General features: G+C 44.1%; 2 protein-coding genes across 3 annotated transcripts in view; one reads left to right on the top strand and one right to left on the bottom strand.

Annotated features, from left to right (window-relative positions):
* Positions 1-242: 242 nt before the first annotated feature.
* LOC306648763 (binder of sperm protein homolog 1-like) lies at positions 243-9,414 on the bottom strand. Its single transcript, XM_079119079.1, has 5 exons — positions 9,279-9,414; positions 5,036-5,056; positions 3,969-3,998; positions 1,307-1,438; positions 243-502 (listed from the first exon to the last, which is right to left on the bottom strand). Exons 1-5 carry the CDS (start codon positions 9,355-9,357, stop codon positions 363-365), a joined length of 402 nt encoding a protein of 133 aa, XP_078975205.1. The 5' UTR covers positions 9,358-9,414; the 3' UTR covers positions 243-362.
* Positions 9,415-13,071: 3,657 nt separating this feature from the next.
* Positions 13,072-22,182, top strand: part of ELSPBP1 (epididymal sperm binding protein 1) — a 19,011-nt gene continuing 9,900 nt past the window's right edge. For both annotated transcript variants that reach the window (XM_079119075.1, XM_079119076.1), the window contains exons 1-3: positions 13,072-13,225; positions 16,476-16,569; positions 21,686-21,814. In XM_079119075.1, coding sequence (XP_078975201.1) covers positions 16,500-16,569; positions 21,686-21,814 — 199 coding nt within the window. In that variant the 5' untranslated portion in view covers positions 13,072-13,225; positions 16,476-16,499. The remainder of the gene's footprint in view (positions 13,226-16,475; positions 16,570-21,685; positions 21,815-22,182) is intronic.

Below are 22,182 nucleotides of genomic sequence, written 5' to 3'. Positions count from 1 at the left end.
ATAAGTGGATGATGATGTATAACGGGGGGTGGCAGTGATGAGAGAAGAATGGAGGAACTTTAGCTTATGCAGAGGGAAATTAGGGAGGGTGAGGGGGGATATGAAAGATGGTGGAATGAGACAGACATCATTACCCTAAGTACATGTATGATCACATGAATGGTGTGAATCTACATCGTGTACAACCAAAGAAATGAAAAAGTTGTAACCCATTTGTTTACAGTGAATCAAAATGCAGTCCGTAAAAACGAAAAACAAAATTTTTAAAGAGGATCCCACTTTCTCCTATCCCAATAAAGCTCTAAGTTATTTCCAACGAGAAAGATGGAACTTCATCCTCTTCCTGATGATTCTCACAGTCGTCAGCAGTATTTCCAGACCTGGTCCTTGTTGTAATTCTTGGTCAGCGAGCACCATTTCTTCCCCAAATCGTCCCCATCGTCGGTGCACTCCCAGTAGATCACACGTCTGTACCAGAAGGGAAACACGCACGGGGCGAAGTCTGCGGAGGAGGAGGCGGTTAGGAGAGAAAGCACACACTCGCACACACACCTTCTCACAACACACCCACACACTCCCTCACACACACTCACGTCCACTCTGCCCCATTCCACCAGCTGCACATGCGGAAGGACCCGGGGTACCGCGCCCCCCGCTTTCTGACGTTCTAGCATCTTTCCAGCAGACCTCGTTGGAGGACCCCCTGCGTCTTCGGGGCTACGTGATTTCCACACTCTCAGGAACCTGCAGTCCTCTAGTACCTGACCCAGGCCTGGATGTAGAGTCCACTAGGGAGGGAGTTCCCCTCCCCATTCCGCCCGCTGGGTTACGTAGCACCACTCTCTCCTTCCCTTTGGTTTGGAGACGACCTTCCCGGGACCTAACCACGTCCCTCTGAAGCGTAAAGGCCCTGCGAAGGTTCCGCGCGGGCTGAAGGCTGGAGATTTAGGAAGGCCTGGTAGGAGGAGCCAGCCTCCCTTGTCGCCCTGCTTCCCTCTTGGAAACCCTTACCCGCAATCCTAGATCGGGTTTCTTTGAAACCCTGTGCCCAGTTATGGACTGTTTTAGACTGGAAAACGTGGGACCCTAGACTGCCTATAAATGCCGTGCAAACCGTAAGGGGGCTCAGAATGTGGAGGCCGATCTGCTCTGGGTCCGCGGGCGAGGTAAAGTTTGGCTTCTCCCACCCTCTGAGCGCCTGTGGGGCTCCCAGGGCACCTCGCGCGACAGCAGGGTGGAGTCCGCAGGCTGTCGCCTGCACGCCCGGCCCTCGCCCACCGCCCGGGGCCGCGAGGCCGGCGCTCACCTGCGGCGGTGCAGTACTTCCAGTAACCCTGGAAGGTCTTGTTCAGCGAGCACCAATCGTGCCTCATGCCGAACTTGATGCAGTCGTAGAATATCTTATTCTTATACCAGAATGGAAAGACACATTCGCCATCTAGAGAGAACAAAGGGCCTCACCTCTCTGCGAGCGTTAGTGGGGGGTTAGGAAGTGAAGAGACCGCCTCCTGGGATCAGGGCCCCTGCGGGGCTTTGCCGAAGGTGACTGGGGTCTTGCAACAGGAACAACAGGATGATTTAATTGCCCCTGGGGCACGCGCAGTCTGTAGACACCGCCTCCGCGCCGGGGATGGAACCCAGGGCACTCAACCACTGAGCCGCGTCCTCGCCTCTTTTTATATTTTTAATTTAGAAACAGGAACTCTCTGGGTTGCTTAGGGCCTCGCTAAGTTGCTGAGGCTGGCTTTAAACTTGGATATTTCTGCCTCAGCCTCCCGGGTCACTGGGATTCCAGGCATGCCCACCGTCCCAGCTGTGAACACAGTCTTGCTTAGCATTTGCCCCAGGCCCCGAAGCTTGTCCTAGGCTAGAAATGCCCACGTTCACCTACCGAACAGGGCTCCCCACGCCGGGGTATCTCTTTCCTTCAGCTTCTTCCTTTCCCTCCCCACCGCACAAACGCAGCTACACAGTCAGTTGGCCCGCCAGATCCCTGGGATCCACGTGTGGATTAAACCGTGCCCAGGTCAAAAATTTTCAGGAAAAAAAAAAAAAAAAAAAAATCGTGTCTCTATTGAACATACACAGACTTTTCCCTGTCCTTAGTCCCTAAAAACGCAGTATGACAACAGTGGGACATGGCATTTGATATTTTAAATATTCTGGAGATGATTTAAATCATATGGGAAGATCCCAAAAACTCTATGGTTCTATGTAAATACTGCATCATTTTATGTAAGGGCTTTGAGCACTTGCAGGTCAGGCCTCTGTGGGGGGTGCTGAAACAAATCCCCCCTGGATACTGAAGGAGATAAATAATTGATAGGGAGAAAGGGAGGGAAAGGGGGAGATAGTTGGAAATGAAATTGACCGAACTTTGCTATGTGCATGTAGGAACATATCACAATGAATCCCACTTTTACATATAATTATAGCGCACTAATAAAAACTGCATTATATGTAAACCCCTACAGTACATACAGTGTGTGTATAAAACTATATGACATATATATAACCATGCAACACACACAGATAGATTTTTGCTACCCCTCAAAATGAATCATACTTTATACCCGTAACTGAAGTTTCTAACAACACATCACAGGAATCTGTTTTTCTCTACTCTGTTTTGTAGTGAGATCAGCTTCTTCTTTTACTGGTATACTATAGTTATACATAACACTGGGGTTCATCCTGACATCAGCAGAGGAGCATAGCATACAACCTGCTCCCCCTCAGTCCCATGCTTCTCCCTCTCCTCCCTCCCCCCTGCCCCTCTTCCCTTCTTCTCCTCGACTGGTCTCCTAATTATCTACAGTTCTATAAAATCCATCCTCCACAGATGTGCAAAGGTGGAGTCCCTGTGGTCTGTTCGTGCAGGGACACAGCACTGTTTGGTCAGCGCAGCTCTAACTCATCCTTTCTGATGCAGCTTCATGCTCCCGGACAAGGTTTTCACCACAATGCACTGTTTCCCACGCTCAGACTCTCTCCCCGTATATACTGCAGTCAACATTTTACCTACATAAATCCCTGTGTATTGAAGCTTTTTTCCCTTTGTGGATAAATCCACAAAGCAAGGTCATTAGGAAGAGATCTATGAAGTTCCAGCAGTGATGGCTATTGTTTCCTTAGGGAACAATAGTAATTCCTCTTTCCCTCCAACGGGTTCTTTCTCCTGAGTTTCACCAGCGCACAGCATGAAGGCGCCTTAGAAGTGTCTCTCTGTGCATGACCTGTCTTGTCTTACGAGTCATCCTGGTCCTTGGGTCATACCTGTGTTTTCCTACATTTTCTTCTTAAACAAATGATTTTGTTTCTTTTACATTTAAAGTTTGATTAATGAAGAATTTAGTTTTGTATATGATGTGAAGGATGAATGCAAACTTATTTTCCTCTAAGCAGATATTTAATCATGACACATGGATGAGGAAATAAGCCTTCTCTATATTTAAACATACACATTTAAAACCATGTATTGAATTCTAACATATCCTGTAAAGCTGGCTGCATGTTGTTTGGTTTGTAGAATAGCGTGGTGGGGAAATGGGTACTTTCTGGAGCCAGAAAGCATCACAGAACACTACTCCCCAGGGTCGATGCTATTATTTGACTCCTTGCGGTATTTTTATATTGCAGTATTTACAGTATGCTTAATACTTGGTGGGAAAAAATGCTTCTCTACCCCAGTATTATTTCTGCTCATAATATTTCTATTATTGGATTTCTTTCTATATGAATTTTGAAATCTGGTATTCTCTATTGGGCAGAAGTGAAAGAGTATAAACATTTAGTGCTGTTCAAAGATCAGGGTGACATCTATTTATCTGTTAACAAGGTATTAAGATTACATTTTATAAAAGGACAGAAAAAGAATTTTTCACCAGAAGAACATCAGAGATGCTCCCAATTTTTTCAAAATGAAAAGAAAGAATTATCTGATACTGAAAATTTTCTGATCGACTTACCTGCTACTTCTGGAAGTTGAATTGCAGAATCTGAGAAATAAAATTTGAAGTGAAATTTATTTTACTGTTTATAGACTTTAAAGTGATTGTCATATAAAATGGCTTCAAGTAAAAATGCTAGTTTGAGGTGATGTTACTGAATTATGTCTTCTGTACAAGAATATGACATGATTTCCTATTTCTTAAAACTGGTTTATGTGTTTTGATATGATTTTATCATTTGCTTAATGTAAGTCCTCTATCTTTCTTGACTTAATTCCAAAATATTTTCATCATTGATTTAAAATAGATTTTCTACTTTTTTCCTTAATGTCTATTTGTTTCTTATCAGTATTGATTGTTGCATGTTTATTTATCATCAGACACATAGCCAGATTCTTAATAAAAATCATAAATTTTCTTGATAATTCTCCTAATAATTTTCTTAATAAAACTAGCGTTTCTAGAATTTTCAAAGTATGCGATTATAAAATAATTTTGCCTATTATTTTATGCAGGTTTTAGATTATTTCTTTCTTAATTATCACATATATTATAGTCCCACCCCCATAATGCTAACTAGTATTGACAATAGACAGCCCTATACTTTCCTGGTTAAGAATGCTTTTCAGCATGGCTAATATTAGCTCAAAGATATGGATCAATTTAAAAAATCAATCACTTGGATAATTTTAAAGTAAATGAGCTTTATAATGTTCTGGCATCAACAAAGATGAACACATAAGCAGTCGATATGGAAAATCTGTACTATATTTTTTATGAGAAAGGCCTTTATCATGTCCCATGAAACCCAATTTTTGCAGAAAGAAAATTACATTTTGAAGTTGTAGCTAATGAACTATTTAATCACTCAAAAGTATTGGTAATAAAATTTTGATTCCTCTCTTCTTTTTTCCTCAACTATTTTATCATGAAACTTACTTTAACTTATGTATAAATAATATTTTCATTAAAATATTATTTCTTTTCAGGAAAATAACTATTCAATGACTCTACAATTTTATTGCAAAGTTTAAAAAGAAGCTTTTTAAAAGTTTAAAAACATTGAAGAAATATGATCAACTTACCTATAGTTGGTGAAGAGTCATCTGAAAGACACAATTTGAAAAAAATGGCTATTTACTTAATTTAAAATTTAACATAAACAAAAATATTTGACGAAAATTCAGTCTAGAAAAAAAGATAATACTTTGAAGGCATGCATCAAAATTCAATAGTGTTTTTTTTCAGTAGAATGATTGTATGTGATTTCTAATTTTTCTTTTGCTTGAACTGTATTTTATAAATATTAATGATTATTAATATTATTAGATTCAGTATCAAGTCTCTTATAAATTCAAATTTAATAGACTTGGAACAGTCTAATTTAACAGCCTAATTTTCATTTTATAAGCTCATGGGCCACAAATGGACAGAGGCAGGAGACGGGAAGCAGACCTCGAATCAGCAAGCTTTCCTTTATTCTGCAGCGAGGTCCATTGATCAGGCCCAGGAGGGCCCATTTTCTGGGTCTGAAGATGCCCCGAGTTTCAGAAGGAGTCTGGGTTTTTATCGTTTCATTGGAGACTGTAGATATGCAGTTTAGACAGTCACGGGCTAGTGGTACAGGTTAGAACTTTAATTTAGGAAGGTGGTTGTGAAAAGATTGAGGCTGGGAAGATAGGAGTATATATCCCGAGGAGCCTATATCTCAAATCTTGCTCATCGCTTTTCTTTCTCTGGGGATTCATTGTTTCCCAGAGTTTCAATATTTGCTGTGCCTCCATTTAGGGCTAATTTGCAATGGGGGAATGTCAAAGTCCAGGGTCCAACATTCTATATCTACTCCTTTCCTTCAGTGCCTATTGTTATTAGGAAAGAATTTACTGGGAGGTTTAATATTTGATTAATTTCTCTCCCTCCTCCCAGGCCACACTGTCCCTCCTTTTTTCCTTGGGGAAGTGTTTTGTAGAAATATTACTTTGGACAACCCTTCACATTTCACACTGTGTGAGGTGGGTGGACACAGAGATGTGTTTGACGAAGCACCATGATCCACAGGACCTCTACTGAATTCTGATTGTGATGGGATTCTTGAAGTTCTTTGAGAGGTGTAGGGCCGTGATCTAATTTGCACTCATTAAATGTGGCCTGGCTTTGTGGAGGTTGGCCTGAGGATGGGGCGGGGTGGACCGTGGTGAGTCCAGGAGATGGACTGCATGGCGGGGTGTGGGGTGCGCTCAGAGTGTGGAAACGTACACGATGCAGCCACTGTGAAAAATAGTGCAAAAATTAAAACTAGACCCACTCGATGAGGCAGAAATCCCACATCTGGAAATACATCCAGAAGAAGTGGTGTGAGGACCCTGACGTCACATCTGCACTCCGTGTGGCACCAAAGTGTCCAGATGTGAAACAGACCTGGTATTAGTGGACGAAGGAGTGTCTCCAATGTGGCGCATGCGTACAGTGGGATATTTTTCAGCCTTAGGATTGGAAGTCCTGCCGTTTGCAACTTGGATGAACCAAGAGGACCTTACGCCAAGTGAAACAGGCCAGCCAGAGAGGGCAAGGATCGCGGGATGTCTGTAAGAGACCTGAAGTAGTCAGACTCACTCTGAATACTGACTACAGGTTGAGCATACCTCGTCTGAATATCCAAGATCTGAAATGATCCAAAATTTGAAACTTTTGAATATCCGCAGGATACTGCAAATGGAAAATTCCATACCATTCGACTGTTTTGTTTTGTTTTTTCCCCACAAAATTATTAAAAATGTGGAGTAAAATAACCTTCAGGCTATTGGGTAAGGGGTGTATGAAACATAAATGAAATTCATGTTTAGACTTGGTTCCCACCCCCAAAATATCTCATTATGCATATGCACATATTTCCAAATATGAAATGTGAAATATCCCACACATCAAGCATTCTGGATAAGGATATTTCAACCTGTACTAAATCTCAATACATAGCCTGCCTTTTAAATAGCAATAGTACTCACCAAACAATAATAGCAACATACTAATGGCAGAAACTCACTCACAAGCAAGAGCCATTGTCCTCCTATTTCAGAAGTAGGAAATAAGAGCCATCTGAGGCTCAAGATCTTGCCCAGGTCACAGGAGAAGCTCAGTTGGAACCAGGAGAGGCCAGACAGAAGCTGGCCTCATAAGAGCTGGTCTGGAGCGGAGGAGGGCGGAACAGAGGTGAGGGAAGTCGGGGACTCATGGGAGCTCTGAGCTATCATTCCTCTTCATTCCTCTTCATCTCCATAAAATGACACAGGCTCCTATAATGTAAGGCTCACTTTTTAGCACAAACCTTTGCTGAAATTAAATGATTGACAGGTGGGCAGTCCTACCCCACAGGAGCCTGAAAGGTTTACTGGTAATGTTGACAACCCTAGAATTTTGGGTGCACAGAGAACACTGGGGTCTGCCCCACTCTTATAGTCCCTCAGGCAACCTAACAGCTTGGAACAGTAGAGAAATTACATTTTGTACACAGCAGATTTTCATCCCTGGAACAAGATCACTCAAGTGAGTCCTCTGTGAAATCTTGCCGGTTCAATCACTTCTCTTCTGGGCCAGGAATGTAGAAGATTTAGTCCCTAGCATACAGGGACTTCCTTCTTTCCTCTGTCTTCCCGCTAGCCTGTGGCCATGGAGTGAAACTATTTATGACATTTAATCTCTACATCCTGTGCACCTAGCAGATCCCAAACCTACCAAGTCATTGCTGCTAAGGTGCTGAGATACAGTACTTCTCACGGTCTATGTTCTCCAAAATCAGAACGGTCCTCACTCCAGGTAGGAACTACTCATCTCAGGAGGGTTGCTGTGGGGACATGGTCATTATGTCCCACACTGAAAACAACCAGCAAGAAAACTTGCAGTGTGCACTTCAGTGGCTCAAGAGACAGCTGGGCTAAGCCAGGCACAGTGGCACACACCTGTAACCCCAGTGGTTCCGGAGGCTAAGGCAGGAGGATCTTCAAAGCCAGCCTCAGCAACTTAGCAAGACTCTGACTCAAAATAAAAATTAAAAAGGACTGTAGCTCAGTGGTAAAGCTCCCCTGGGTTCAATACCCTGTGCCAAAAAAAAAAAAAAAAAAAAAAAAAAAAAGAATAATAAAAGAAGGCAACAAGTTTCTTGTAACATCAGGAAGCAGAAGCCCATGAGAGAGGAGAGGAAGTTTTTGAATGAGCGGTGTCCTGCAGGTGAAAAGCAGACTAGCACTGTGTTATCTATAACACGGGCCAAGGTGCCCAAGACTAATGGGTTTTGATTCTTACATGTTGTTTTGAGAAATGCTTTATCACTAAGGCTCTGTATAGCACAGAGATGAGATTTAGGAGGAAAGTAAGACATCCATTATTCAGGAGGCCAGATAGCAAAAGTGGAGAAGTTTTAGAAACACCTTAACCAACTTTTTTCACTTATACAGTCTCTTTCTTATGTACATATGAAAGTGATTTCTGACTTAAGACAGAAGAAACCTCTGGCCAAGTCAAAAAGTATTAACTTTTCTGTAGATGTAAAATAGAAATTCCAGCTGATGTGCATGCAATGATCATAGTTACATGGACAGCATCCTTTTAATTTCTCTCCCCTTCCTTCCTTCCTCCCTCCCTTCCTCCCTCCCTCCCTCCCTCCCTCCCTTCCTTCCTTCCTTCTTTCCTTCCTTCCTTCCTTCCTTCCTTCCTCCTTCTTATTTTCTTTTAAAAAACATTTATGAGCACTGTTTCATTTATTTTTAAATGTAAAGATGTTCTGAAGAACACTTAAAATAAATACATATAACATTATTAATCTGGCCATGCTATAAAAAAACTGTTTTCACAAGTTCACATCATCCTCATCAAACAGTAAGAGATGAACCCCATGTTAATTCCCTTGTCCTGTTGTCCCTTTAGATTTATTAAAGGCAACATGACTTTGTTAAAAAAAAATAAAATAAAATAAAAAAGACTTCACAAAAATCAGTTTCATTTTACCTTCTCACAAGGCCTTTGAAATCTACTAGGATGAAGGGAGAGACAACGTTATCAAGTTACTTGACAGCAGTCTGTCAACAGAAAGTTTCCATTTACATTTGCATTTTTCATTTTTCTTAGTCGTGTATTCCTATTTTAAAATCTATTGGTGGATCATGTTTCCTAGGTAAAAATGCCTGAAAGGTAGACAAAGCGTCTTTTCTTTCTCAAGGTACGTGAAGTCAGGGTGCCTCCCACCCTCCTGGCATATCAGATTTGGTTGCATGGGGCAGCAGCTCTACAGGACTCAAGTTCTGGAATGCCTAACCCACCACCTCCATGGCTTCTCACCTTCATTTGGAATATCTGCCATGCAGTGAGGCAAGAAGACCCACAGCAGCACCAGCAGAAGCCCTGGGCACTGGGCCATGTTCCTCCTCCCCAGGAATGGTGGGCAACCAGCCTTCGCCGAGGTCTTATAGCCCTGAGAACCAGCCACAGTCACTGTGGCCACCCTGTCCCCTCCTCTCTCCCCTCTCCTGCCATCATTCCCAGTCTCCTCCTTCTCCCCAGTCTACTTCCAATGCCCTCCTGTTCCTCAGCTCCCTCCTCCCTCCTCTTCTTCTCCCTCATCCATTTCCTCTTCCTCCTCCTCCTCTCATCTATCTTTGGTACTTTCCCTTCGACTCCATTTCCATCTTCTCTACCACCTCTTCCTTTTCCCACCCCTCCTCCCTCCAAGGTCTTCTCTCCTCCCCTCCTTCTCCTCCTCCTCTTCTCCTTTTGTTCTCTCTCTCTCTCTCTCTCTCTCTCTCTCTCTGCCTGTCTCTATCTCTCCCCTACCCCCGAAACTTAACCATCAGTCCTGGAAAGTAAGAAATACGTAAAAGAAATACTTAACTGGCACTAAATACATGCAAGCAAGTCCCATGAGGATGAGATCCAAGTGGTTCCCATGAAGTTTATCATCAATGATCAGTGAGCAGTCATGGATTTCTCTCTTGGACCTTGGTAAGGTCCCAAGGGTCCTATTTGTGTCCAACTGTAACATGGTAAACCCTGAGAGAAACCAAGAAAGGGCCTATGGAATTCTCTTAAAAATTCCAAAATGGTAGAATATTATTTTAAAATCAGAACTAATTGGATAATATATTTCAGAAACCTAGTTTCAATTCTCTCAGGCTTGCCTTCTCAATAGAAAATTCTAGGACTTTTGGTCTTTCATTAATCATCTAAAACCTTTCCAGCTCTCTCCTCTGTTCATTATTCTTGCCCCTGACCCCAACCCCTGCAAGACTCCATCAATGTATACATGGTTGAATTTTATGTCTTCACAGACATGCACAAGTGCATCTCAGGCATCTTTAATTAACCACAGGGTGATCTCATCCAAACTGCCTTCTGATAGTAACCACTCGGAGAGCACCCTCCCGAGGAAGCCACCGTCTCGTCCTACAGACAGACTGGGGCCAGAGTCATTTGACCAATCCCCACATAATCTGAAGATCTTGATCACAGAACCTGAAAGAGGATTTGTGGAGAGAGAGTGAGAGATTGATCTAGGGTCAAGAAGGACTCTCTTGAAGGTACAAAAATGTGGGAGGGTGTGAAAAAGTGGGGTCTGAGGGTCTCCACATAGGGAAGGAAAGTCCACCAAAATGTAACTTGAGCCATGCATATGATTTTAAGTTTTATAGTAGCCATATCTTTAGAAAGTAAGGCAGAACAAGTCCACTTTATCTTAATATACTTTATGGAATTCTTGATATCTCAACTATTACCATTTCCGCACATAGGAATACAAAAAAGAATTGAGATGAATTTACATCCTTTGCTTGATTTCAGAATCCACTTACAACACAGAACAATTTGGACTCTAGATTTCAAGAACTCAAGAGCCGCAAGTATTTAGTGGCTGCCATATTGGATTTGGGAGGGAAAAGCGAGAGAAAGTAGGAAAGAGGACCTTAGGGAAGATTCCTTTTTTTGGTTCAGAAACTCGAGGTGTGAGTTAGGGCAGATTATATGAATTATGTAATGCTAATGGAGCCTTCCTGCATCCTGAATTTGGGGAAATAGAAGAAAAGGGAACTGGAGTAGATGAACTGCCCATTAAGTTCTCCACCCTTGTAAAATATCAGCCTCAGATGAGCAGGAACTTCACCCACCCAGTTTACTGGGGGCACCACATACGAGGTACAGGACCAATATTTATCTGAGGAGCCAATGACTATTTCCATGGCTCCAAAGTAGACAGATACTTTTACATACAAATGGAGTGTCATGGTAATTCTCTTTTTATATTTTTCACTTAATATTGTTCACTTATTGTTGAACTCTTTCTATTTAAAGGCATCATGCTGTTGGTCTATGTAGGTGAAAGAAAACTTATCTGACCAATTTTCCAATGGCATTTTGTTTATCTCTGGTTATTTCTATTATAAATAACCTCATTCAGCTATCTTTGAATCTCATAGTCTCCTGCAGTTGGCATGTCTTTAGAGTTTCTGATAACTAAATAGTAATTAAACAAACAGATTATTAAACAAACACAATTAGTTCACACACAGCCATGCTCAGTAAACGTGAACCACTGTTATTTATTGAACACCCGCCAGATACCAAGGGCTCTGACTACAGGGAGTCATTTAGTTCCTGAAGCAATTCTATGGGATGGATTTCAGTAGTCTCATATACAGAAAAGAAAATTGATAGCAAACATTTTCTGCTTCCTGCTTAAGGTCACTGGAACTGGTTGGAGATCATTCACATCCACACAACACAAGGCTTAACAGTCTCAGGAATGGAGACTCTGAGCCATGAAAATGTGTTGCTCAGAGTCACACAACCAGCCTAGAATCTGGATTTTTTTTTTCTGGACACCTTCCAGGATGACTGACTCAACTAGTGAAAATGAAATAGTAATGACTAGTGTTTATTAAGCATATTTTACGTGCTGAGCAGTGTCCAGAGAACTTTCTGTGTGCATCTGTTTCCTGCAGCTGCTGAAGCAGATTGACACACACTTCTCTTGTTGTTCTGTAAGTCAGTCGTCTCCCTGGGCTAAGAGCAAGGTTCCCGTGGGGCTGTTACTTCCGCAGACTCTAGGGGAGAACCCACTGCTGGGTCTTCTAAAGGCCGCCTGCGTCCTGTCTGTGGCCCCTCCTGTGCATTAACTCCAACCTCTGCCTCCATTGTTACATCTGATGTTACCTCTGATGTTCTGGATCTTCTCCTTCCAGGATCACTCCCCATCTCAAGGTCCTGCGTCACTTCTCCAAAGTCCTTTCTACCACATAACCAGGCACATTCAGGGGTTACAGGGATTAGGACAGATTTCCAGGATGGGAGTTGGGCACTACTCTACCTACTGAGGCATCTTTGATCACCTCGCCATACCACCCCAACCTGGTCACCATCATTATCTCCATTTTACAGGTAAGGGACTAAGACCCAGAGCATGGAGTAACCTTGTTCAGGTCAAAAGGGAGCAAGAGGCAAAACCTCAAAACTGAGCGGTCCAGCTCCAGGGCAGACACTTCTAAACACTGCAGTGTTCTGCCATCTAGATCCTAGGACCTAAGCAGAAAGTCATTCATTGAATTTGAATCTTGAGAGGAAAGGCGGAAATGAATGTTTGAGGTTAGTGAATTCATTAAGGTGTGGATATGGGGGTAGGGGATGAGGCTGGGGTATAAGCATGAAGCTGTAGGTTGTACAGGGTCTAGAGGAAGGGGTGACATTTGTCTCTCTCCCACCTCCATAAATGGTAATTGATCCCAAGTTTGTATGCTCCCCTTTGCCATCAACAAAGAACTTTCCAGAATCTGCTGCCTGTATCATAAGCTCTTCAGGTGAATTTTACTCTGTGTCTCTTGGTGCTGGGAAAGCTGCATGTATGCATGTCTGAGCCTGGTTTTCTTCAAAGCCCGCCAGGCCACACAGGGGTGGCAGTGGCAGGGTGCCAGTCATAACACCCTACGGCTCGGGACAAAGAGTCCTCCAGGCGTTTGAGTGTGCTCAGAGAATAGCTTGGTCCTCACCTGAACGTTCCAGACATGGGTATCTGGCTCCCCGAGCTTGCCTCACAGTTTAATAATTACCTTGAACCACCCCCAAAACGTTTGCTATTAATATCCATGACTTGGCCCAGGTCGTCTCATTAACATTCCAGCCTGCAGGTTAATATCGATTCCTTGTCTCTCACAAAAGCCTTTGCAGCATGAAGAATCAAGCCTTGCACATATCGAGGGAGAAAAGCATCCTGGGTGGAGAGGACGGAGCAAAAGTCCCGTGGGGTAAGCAAGCTGACTTGTGCAGTGGGCAGTAAAAGGGCCGGTGGCAGCTGGGGCCGACCGAGGAGGGGAGCAGGACGAACATGTGGGCTTTGGGGCGAAGGCCGTGGGATGGATTGCTCTATGGTGCGTGGCTGCACTGCGAAGGCGAAGGATCTCGAATTGATAAGTGCCACCTCTCTCCACGTGACTCCCTCCAGTAGCTTCCAGGTGCATTTAGAATGCAGGAAAGCTGGGCAAGCTCCAGCCACCGCCCACCCCAGCACCCCTCTGGCACGCCAGGCACACTGCTCCCACTGTTTCCTTGGACACGTCCTATCCACCTCAGTCCCTGTTCACATCTGTTTCTTCTGCCTGCGTGAGCCCCCATTCCCCCAGCTCCCTCATGTCCACTTCCTCTTCCTCTTGTCTTGGCTTATATGTGGTGTTTTCATAGGAGCCTCCTGGACCCCTCCAATGGCAGCCAGCTTGCCCTAGTTCTTCCTTACCTCAGCCTCTGCTCTCCTCTTCGGTAGCATGATCACAGCTGTGCTTGTTTCTGGGTTGTTCACCTCCTGCCTGTCTCAGCCTCGTGTAGCAGGGGCCATACCTCCTTACACGCTGCTGTACATTCTTCAAACCCTGGGCCCCATTTGTTCCTGCATGAATCCATAAATGATCCCATTGTAGGATGGAAGTGGAGAACATCGTGCTAAGTGAAATAAGCCAGACTCAGCCAAGGGTTGAACGTTTTCTCTCATATGCAAATGGACTTTACCTGAGGGGCTTTTTGCTGCTAAGTCCTGGAGGCAGTTTAACATTCGGTTCTGACACTCAGAAGTGCAGGTGTGGTTGGAGATGTCCATTATGAGTGATGATGCTACCTTGGATAACACTGAGGAGTGCTTAGGTCCCACATTCAACCCGAATGCAGAACCATGTGCATGGTGGTTAGGAGCCTGGGCTCTGGGGTCAGAGTTTTGGGGTCACCTACAAGTTCCACCACCGTCACAGTTTGGAAATTAAGGGGATACGAATAGGAAAAGAAGAAGTTAAATTATCTCTGCTGATGACATTATTCCATATCTAAAATACCCAAAAAACTCCACCAAAAGTCTTCCAGAGTTGATAAACAAATTTAGCAAATTAGCAGGATGTAAGTTCAACATACAAAAATCAATTCCTTTCCTATACTCCAATAATGAACCTGATGAAAAAAAAATCAGGAAAACTATCCCATACATAATAACTTCAAAAAAATTTGGAGATAAATATAATTAAGGTAGTAGATTACCTTTACACTGTAAACTATACAACAATGAAGAAAGAATTGAAGATCTTAGAAGATGGAAAGTCCTTCCAATGTTCATGGAGACACAGTTGTCCACATAACATTGTCCAACTGGTTATATTACTAAAAGCAATACACCAGTTCAAAACAATCCCCATCAAATGCCAATGACATTCTCCAACTAACTAGAAAGAATAGTCCTAAAATGCCCTTGAAAGGATAAGACCAAGAATAGTCAAAGCAAGAAGAGTGAAGCCGGAGGTATCACAATGCCTGATCTCAGATTATATTAAAAAGCTATGTGAACAAAAATAACACGGTATTGCCACCAAAATAAACATGAAGACCAATGGAATAGAAGACACAGAGGCAGCCACATAGCTACAGTTATCTGATACTTGACAAAGTTGCCAAAAGTATGTTGGAGGAAAGATAGCCTTTTTAACAAATGATGTTGGGAAAACTGGATAATTACATGCAGAGGAATGACACTAGACACTATCTGACCCTGCACAAAAGTCATATCAAAGTGGATCAAAGGCTTAGGAATTAAAAACTTTGCAAGTTCTGGAAGAAAACAAGGTGAGCACTCCATCACGTTGGCACAGGCACCAACTTCTTTACCAAGACCCCTAAATAAATAAAAATAAAACCAAGAATCAAAAAGTGAGACTATTCAAACATTGAGACGAGACAAAGTGGAAGCCAGGTAGCCCATGAGGGCTGTAAAGAGAAGGAAGTGAAGTAGAACAGAGAGAACAAGATATTCTGACGCCAGAGGAAGAGGTGCAGAAAGAGTAAAAAAAAAAAACAAGCAAATAAGTAGAGCAGAAAACGCCTCCCCTCTCAGTATCAAACACGAAACCCAAACAAACAAACCACTACCTCTTAGGAAAGCAAAACTCAATAGTAAAAGATTAATAAAAGGACACAAATTTTTTAAAAGACCCAACTGGAAAAAATCAGAAACGTGTGTATATGTACATACATGAACCAATCAACAAATTTGGCAGAACAACTCAGGGAGAAGAGTATGGCAGCCCATCTGCCTGAGGTTCTCCTGGCACCACCTACCTGTGGAGGGCTGTGTCAGTGGCTTTTGAAAACCATTTACATATCAGGGTCTAATTGGATCCTCCTGACCATCCTGAGAGGCAGCAATGATCACCCGACTCTGTAGATGAGGGAATAAAGGCTCATACTGAGGAAGACTCTGACACTTATGAACAGGCATGAGTTCCAAGTGTGGCTTACCATGTGTGGCCTCGGAGAAGTAACCTGACCTCTCCAGTCTCAGTTTTCCTCTTAGGTTGTCAGGAGTTAAAACACCTGGCATGCAGTAGGCACTCAATAGCTGGGATCCAGGAATGGAAGCAGTAGCTCAGTCTCTAGGTAAATTCAGACCACTCATTCCAAACTCTGGGTTCTTGTTGTTGCAGAGAATAGCATGCTTCTGTGTCACTGAGGAAATGGCAGGAAGGAAAATAGAGCTGGTGGCAATTATGGTTGATGAGGATAGAAAATAATAATGATTACCAAGGAACTTTAAAATCCAGAGGTATTGATCCAACAGGAGAATGGAAGGCTTTTCAGATTCCAGTGATGGATATGGTCTTGGAGCCATATATGGGGATAAGAATCCAGGCTATCCCTCATGGTGTGACCAACCCAATTCTCTCTGAGCATTGGTTTTCTCATCTGTAAAATGGATATTTTTAAAAATTCTATCACTGGATTTATGAGAACCAAGTGGCCTAAAGAACATCTACTCTGGAATCTCGCAGCTATTCGACAAACGGTTAATTTCTTCTTTTTGTCACATATTCCTCTCCATAATGACAGTATTTTTTTCCTCCAAAAATAAATTATTTGCTAGTTACTGTTTGGGGATGGAAAGAAAAATGGTGTCATGACATCAAAGCTGGAAGTTAGTGGTAAGAGAAAGGAGACCTGTGGGAGCAAACATTTTTTGTTTTCCTTCAGTCCAGAGAGAAGAGGTCGGCCACGATGAATCAATGGTCCAGTTACCTGTTGGGATGGATGACCTTCCTCCTCTATTCCTATGAGACAAGTGGACGTGAGTATACTGGGGAATGATGGAGAGGATTTAGGAACTGGGAAAGAATGGATGGGCCAAAGTCAGGGTTCCTGGAACCACTTTGGGAGGGAATGGCTTAATGGAAATCTCAGATGAACCTGGGGTCGAGACTCTAGATCTCCTACTATTTCTTTCTGTCTACTTGGCCACGCAATGCAACCTTTTTGAAGTCAGTTTTCACCCCACAAAATATAAATAATGGCGTTTGCCTCTTGGAGTTGTATTGAAGACTAAATAACAGACACAAGCATCTTTCACAGTGCTCAGCATATGGCAAGGGAATGTGAATCTCTGTTGATTTATAAAAAGGCTGTGTAATTGCAGTGAACTCAGTCCTCAGATCCCAACTTGGATACCCTAATTATACTCAGTGCATCTAGGGGCCTAAGTTAGTCACCAGAATACTATACGGTAAGCATGGAAACAGCAAAGAGAGACTTGGTCCTAGTTGTTCCCTAAGATGAAGCGAGAACCACGATTAGAGTCCTTGTCTACCTGCGAGTCCCTCTCCCCTGGATAAGGATCCAGAAACACCACTTGTTCATGTTCTTTCATTATTTAAGGGTCACACTTTTTATTCCAGAGATGCCTATCCTGGGGTCACTGGATGAATGTTAGAGTCCATGAAATGCTGTATTTTTTTTTTAATGTGTGTATTTTTCAGGATAGTGAGGATAGTTATTGTAACATATGAATTCAAAATTATCAGCAGCTTAACAGAAAACATATTTTTCTGACTCTGCTGTGGTTTGGATCTTAGGCTCCATTTGTTAAATGCTTAGTATAAGAGATCCCATGAAAACCACACCAGACACGGGAAATCACATAAGGGAGTTTATTAAGCAAACAGAGTGTCTCCCTGCAGGGTAAGAGGGAAAATGAGAGGAAAAGAAAGAGAGAGTGAAAAAGCCAGGAGGAGAAAGAAAGTGAGTCAGGGAGAGAGAAAAGCATAAGAAAATATGGGGTAGCTACCGTGAAGCAGTTGAATTCCACCAGGCTAACAGGGGACCAATAACAGAAGGATACTTGCAAGCTGACTGATGAACCAATAGCTAGCTAGGATGTTCACAGACTGACAGTAGTTGGGAGGCAGGGAAATGGCTGCAACAGAAAGGGTGGGGAGAGCAGCTTTCAGATTGACAAGCTAGGTTGTGATGCAACGTTATGGGAGGGGAAGCAGCTATGTACATTACACTTGGTCTCCAGCCTGGGGTGCTACTGGGAGGTGGTGGAGCTGAGAGGGCGGTCCTCAGGACCCTAGGGGTGTGCCCATGAAGGGTATTATGGGACCTTAGTCCTTCACACTCTTTCACTTCCTGGCCCTGAAGTGAGTGGTTCTGCTCTGCTACATGCTCCTGCCGTGATGTGCTGCCTTACCACAGGCCCAAAGGCAGTGAAACCTCTGAAACTGTGAGTCAAAATAAACCTTTTCTCTTAATAAGCTGATTATCTCAGCTATTTGTTATAGCAACGAAAAACCTGCTAAGATTCTTGCAAAGTCCAACAAGGGTGTACCTGGTCAGCAGGCAGTGTTCCACACAGTTACTAGGGGATCCAAGCTTCTTCCAACTGGGGGTTTCTGGGTTCTCTGAGGCTTCTTTGCTTTTATCTAGGCAATAAAGGTCAAGAGAGTCTGAAAGTTCTTGGAGGAGGGGTATTTCTGTTGTTGTTTTTGTTTTTGGCCAGGCTAGGAAGTGACATACATTATTTCCTCTCACTTCCACTGGCCAGAACTCATGTGATGCTGAGGTACAAGCAACTCTGGGAAATACATTCTAGTAGTGCATTTGGCAGGAAAATAAAGTTTATTCTGATGAACACACAGCCTTCCCAAGCACAAGGGCATGTGAATATTTTCCTAGAGAGATGTTCTCTACTCTCAAAAGAAAGAAGTCCCTAAAAGCTTAAGAACCCACCTTTTATTCAGCTTAGGAGCAGTGTGTGCCTGTGGGGAAGTCCTGCATCCCCAGATCGCTTCTGCACATATTGACAAACAAGTTTATTCAGTACACATTCATTAAGTGATCCCTAAGCCCCAGGCACTGTGTTAGAGACCAGGAATCCAACTGTAAGTCAAACCTGGGTGCTCTGCTCAGAGAGCTCACAGTGAGCCAGGAGGCAGGGCATGGGCAGAGGCTGCCTTGCCTCAGTGTGGAGGATTCTTGGTGCAGACTGAACCAGGTCTTCATGGCTGAGGAGCAGGGAGCGAGGCCGGCAGGAGAGGAAGGGCCGCAGGCGTGGGTGTGAGCAAAACCCTCCAAACAAGAGAGAGCAGGGTGAGGTCAAAGAAATGTTAATCAGGGAGTGAGAAGCGCAGGCCAGCAGGGTCTGGATTAGGGAGGGCTGAAACCCAGCTGAGAGGATCAGGCCATCTGCCGGATTACTTTGCAGATGGCTAATAGTACTCATTATGGCTGAGTCTTAGGAACAACTCCCCAGGATAACCTTAATGCCGCGCAGGGGCCTCTGCCCTCCCCCTCGCCACAGGGCCCCTGTTCCCAGTGGTGGTGAGATGATCATCCTGACCAACACGATGACAGTGACGTGGGGGTGACAACTAGCATTTGTTAATCAAAGGCCACGTACCCGGTACTCTCCTAAGCACCGCCCGGATTTAGACCGGCTTAAACTTCACGAATTTGAGGCAGGAAATGCGGCGCTGCCAAGGGTGGGCATTTACGAGTTCATCGCGAGGCTGCCTCCCGCTGTGCCAGCCGGTGGACACAGTCGGTGTCCGCTCTGCAGGGGAGAAGCTGACCCAGCACAGGGATGGGCCTGAGGGCAGAGGCCGTCCTGTCCACCGGTGTGGGTAGAGGGCTGACCGCTGTAGCCCGCGCTCGCCTAACCGGTGCTCAGTGCGAACCACCAGTGAGAACCTGACTTGGCTGAGAGCCAGAGAACAGGGCCGACCGCTCTGTGCCTCCCCCACAAGCCCCAGGACCTCAGGTTCCCTGTCCATTCTCATTCCCAGAGTCTCACAGCCGCGCCCTGTTAACATTTGGGGCCACATGACTCTTTGCTGGGGAGCCTTCCTGCACATTGTGGGCATTGCACAAAACCCCCGGCCTCTGCCTGGCAGATCCTGAGACTGGCTACCAGCCTCCGTCCACCACCAGCCTCAAAATGCACCTTCACACCACTCCCCCTGGGGGTCTCCATCCCTCCTTCTCTCCTGAGAACCACAGCTTTATATTCAGATGGCAGAAAGAGGGTTGCTTGGGACTTGTTTCGGGCCAGGAAATGACTGACATCATTTCCACACACTCAAGTGTGTGGGTATCTTAAAATCCTCTGGATATCTTTGAGGGAGGGAGGGAAGAAGGAAAATAAAGGGAATGAGGGCAAGAAGGGAAGCTGTGGCCCTGGACTGGCAGAAAAGAAAGCTGGGCTCTTTGCATTCCACTTCAGGAAAGGCATTTACTTGAATCTTTGCATATGTGGTTCTTCTTGGAATGAGGACTTGGGGCCAGAATAGCATTTCTATTTTCCTTTTTTTTTTTTTTTTTTTTATTTGCACTGGGGATTGAACCCAGGGATGCTTTACCACTGAGCCACATCCCCAGCCCTTTTTATTTTTTATTTTGAGATAGGGTCTCAAAAAAGTTGCTTCAGGCCTAAGTTGCTGAGCCTGGCCTCAAAATTGCAATCCTCCTGCCTCAGCCACCCGAACCTCTGAGATGATAGGCATGTGCCATTGTGCCCAGCTCCAGAATAGTATTTCTTAAGATATGTTTCAAAGACTAGTTGTCTCTAGTGTTACTAAGTGGTGGAAAAAAAAAAAATGGGATGACTTCACATGTCTGTCCTTCTTTCCTCATTTGTATATTAACTCTTCCACGAGTCTTTCATTAAAGAAATTTGTTTAACTTCGTTGCATGCAGAGTTTATCCAACTTATGTTATTCTGTCAGGTGTTTCTTGAGCATCTATTATGAGCAAGTTGCCATTCTGTATTCTGTGGATACACTGATTAAAAGAGAAAGCTCTTGCTTTCATACAGAAGAATGAGATCAAGGGTTATTTTCCTAAACTTTATTCATCAGAGTGTACCGTGTCAACAAAACCAGTACTCAACATTTTTCTTTTAAAATTTACCCCCCCTTTCTTCATGTTACTAAATTCATTTTAAAAGAATAATTAACATCAGTTTTGCAATATAAAAAAGCAGTACTATTTGCCTTATGTAGGAAAAATCAATAAAAGTAAACACAGTGGAAAAAATCCTATTATTAAATTCCACCAGATACTACCACCCAAATAAGGCTTTGAGCCTGAGTCCTGCCCTCTTTTCGGCTAAAAGGGAAGATTATTATGTATTAGAGACGTGGTAGAGAAATACCAGCATTAAATTGAAGCCTTCTCTTTTGTGTCATCAGAAAGATTATAAAAAACATTTGAAAAGGATTTTTTTCTTTCAGAATTCCCTAACGTGTGTCTCTGCCTGACCTAAGTTGATCTTGTGACCCATGGAGACACATCCTGTGTAACGTTGGTGGTGCCTGCTCCATGCTCAGAGAGGCAGCGGCGCCTTCCTTGTGGACGAAAGCCTCCCCCCCCCCTGCTCAGTTTACGTCCAGACGTAAACTGGACTCACACTTAGGAAGCTGGGTGCTCAGCCCAGGTGTGTGGCTTTCGCCCTCCAGGACAGGGCTCTCAGTCTGCGTGGGCAGCTATAACACAAAGTCACAGGCCGGATGGTTTATGAACCATAGAAATACCTTTCTAAAGTTCAGGAGCCTGAGATGTCCACGGCCAAGTCAGTCTCTAGCAGGTCAGTGTCTGAGACGGACCCTCCTTCCTGTTTCATAGACGGCGCCTTCTCCCTGAGATCTCCTGTGAGGAAGGGGTGAGCTAGCTAGCTCTCTGGGAGTCTCTTTTGTAAAAAGGGCTCTACTCCCCATCATCAGGCTCCGACCTCGTGATCTGATCCCCTCCCAAGGCAGCCACCTCCTGCTGCCGTCGCTGTGTGGGTTGGGGTTTCAGTCTCTGAGTTTGGGAAGTCACAATCGTTCAGACCAAAGCAAGAACCAAACCAAGAGGCCTCTGGCCTCCTTCATCGTGATCTCCCCGTCTGTTTTGTCCTGCAGAAAAGAAAGAGGCGTGCATCTTTCCTTTCACCTACTTGGGGTCTGTTTACTTCACGTGTACCAGAACCAATAGCCTCTTCCACTGGTGTGCCACCAGGGCGGTTTTTGACGGCAGATGGAAGTACTGCACGGCCGAAGGTGAGAGGCAGTTCCGGAGCCTGGGGAGGTGTGCTCATTTCTCACAGTCTCGTCCCTTTGGGACTGGCCTTCAGAACAGGGTGGATCACAAAAGGAAATCCGAGCACGCCTATGACGTGACTTGTATTTCTGCAGACAAATGATAATGTGTATCTGTGCAGAGAAATCGCCCCGGGAGGCCAGGCTTCAGAGGCTAATGCGTTGAGCATCCTTGACCCAAAACACTTGGGATCAGAGATATTTTGGACTTGGGATGTTTCAAGATTTATTTGCATACACATAATGAGCCTTCTTGAGAAGGGGACCCCTGTCCAAGCTCGAAATTCATTTGCATTTCGTATACAGCTCATTTGCATCAGGTAAAGGTA

The sequence above is a fragment of the Sciurus vulgaris genome (genome assembly GCF_902686455.1).
Source record: "Sciurus vulgaris genome assembly, chromosome: 17".
In the NCBI taxonomy this organism is placed as follows: Eukaryota; Metazoa; Chordata; class Mammalia; order Rodentia; family Sciuridae; genus Sciurus; species Sciurus vulgaris.
This window is presented reverse-complemented; position numbering and strand designations above follow the sequence as displayed.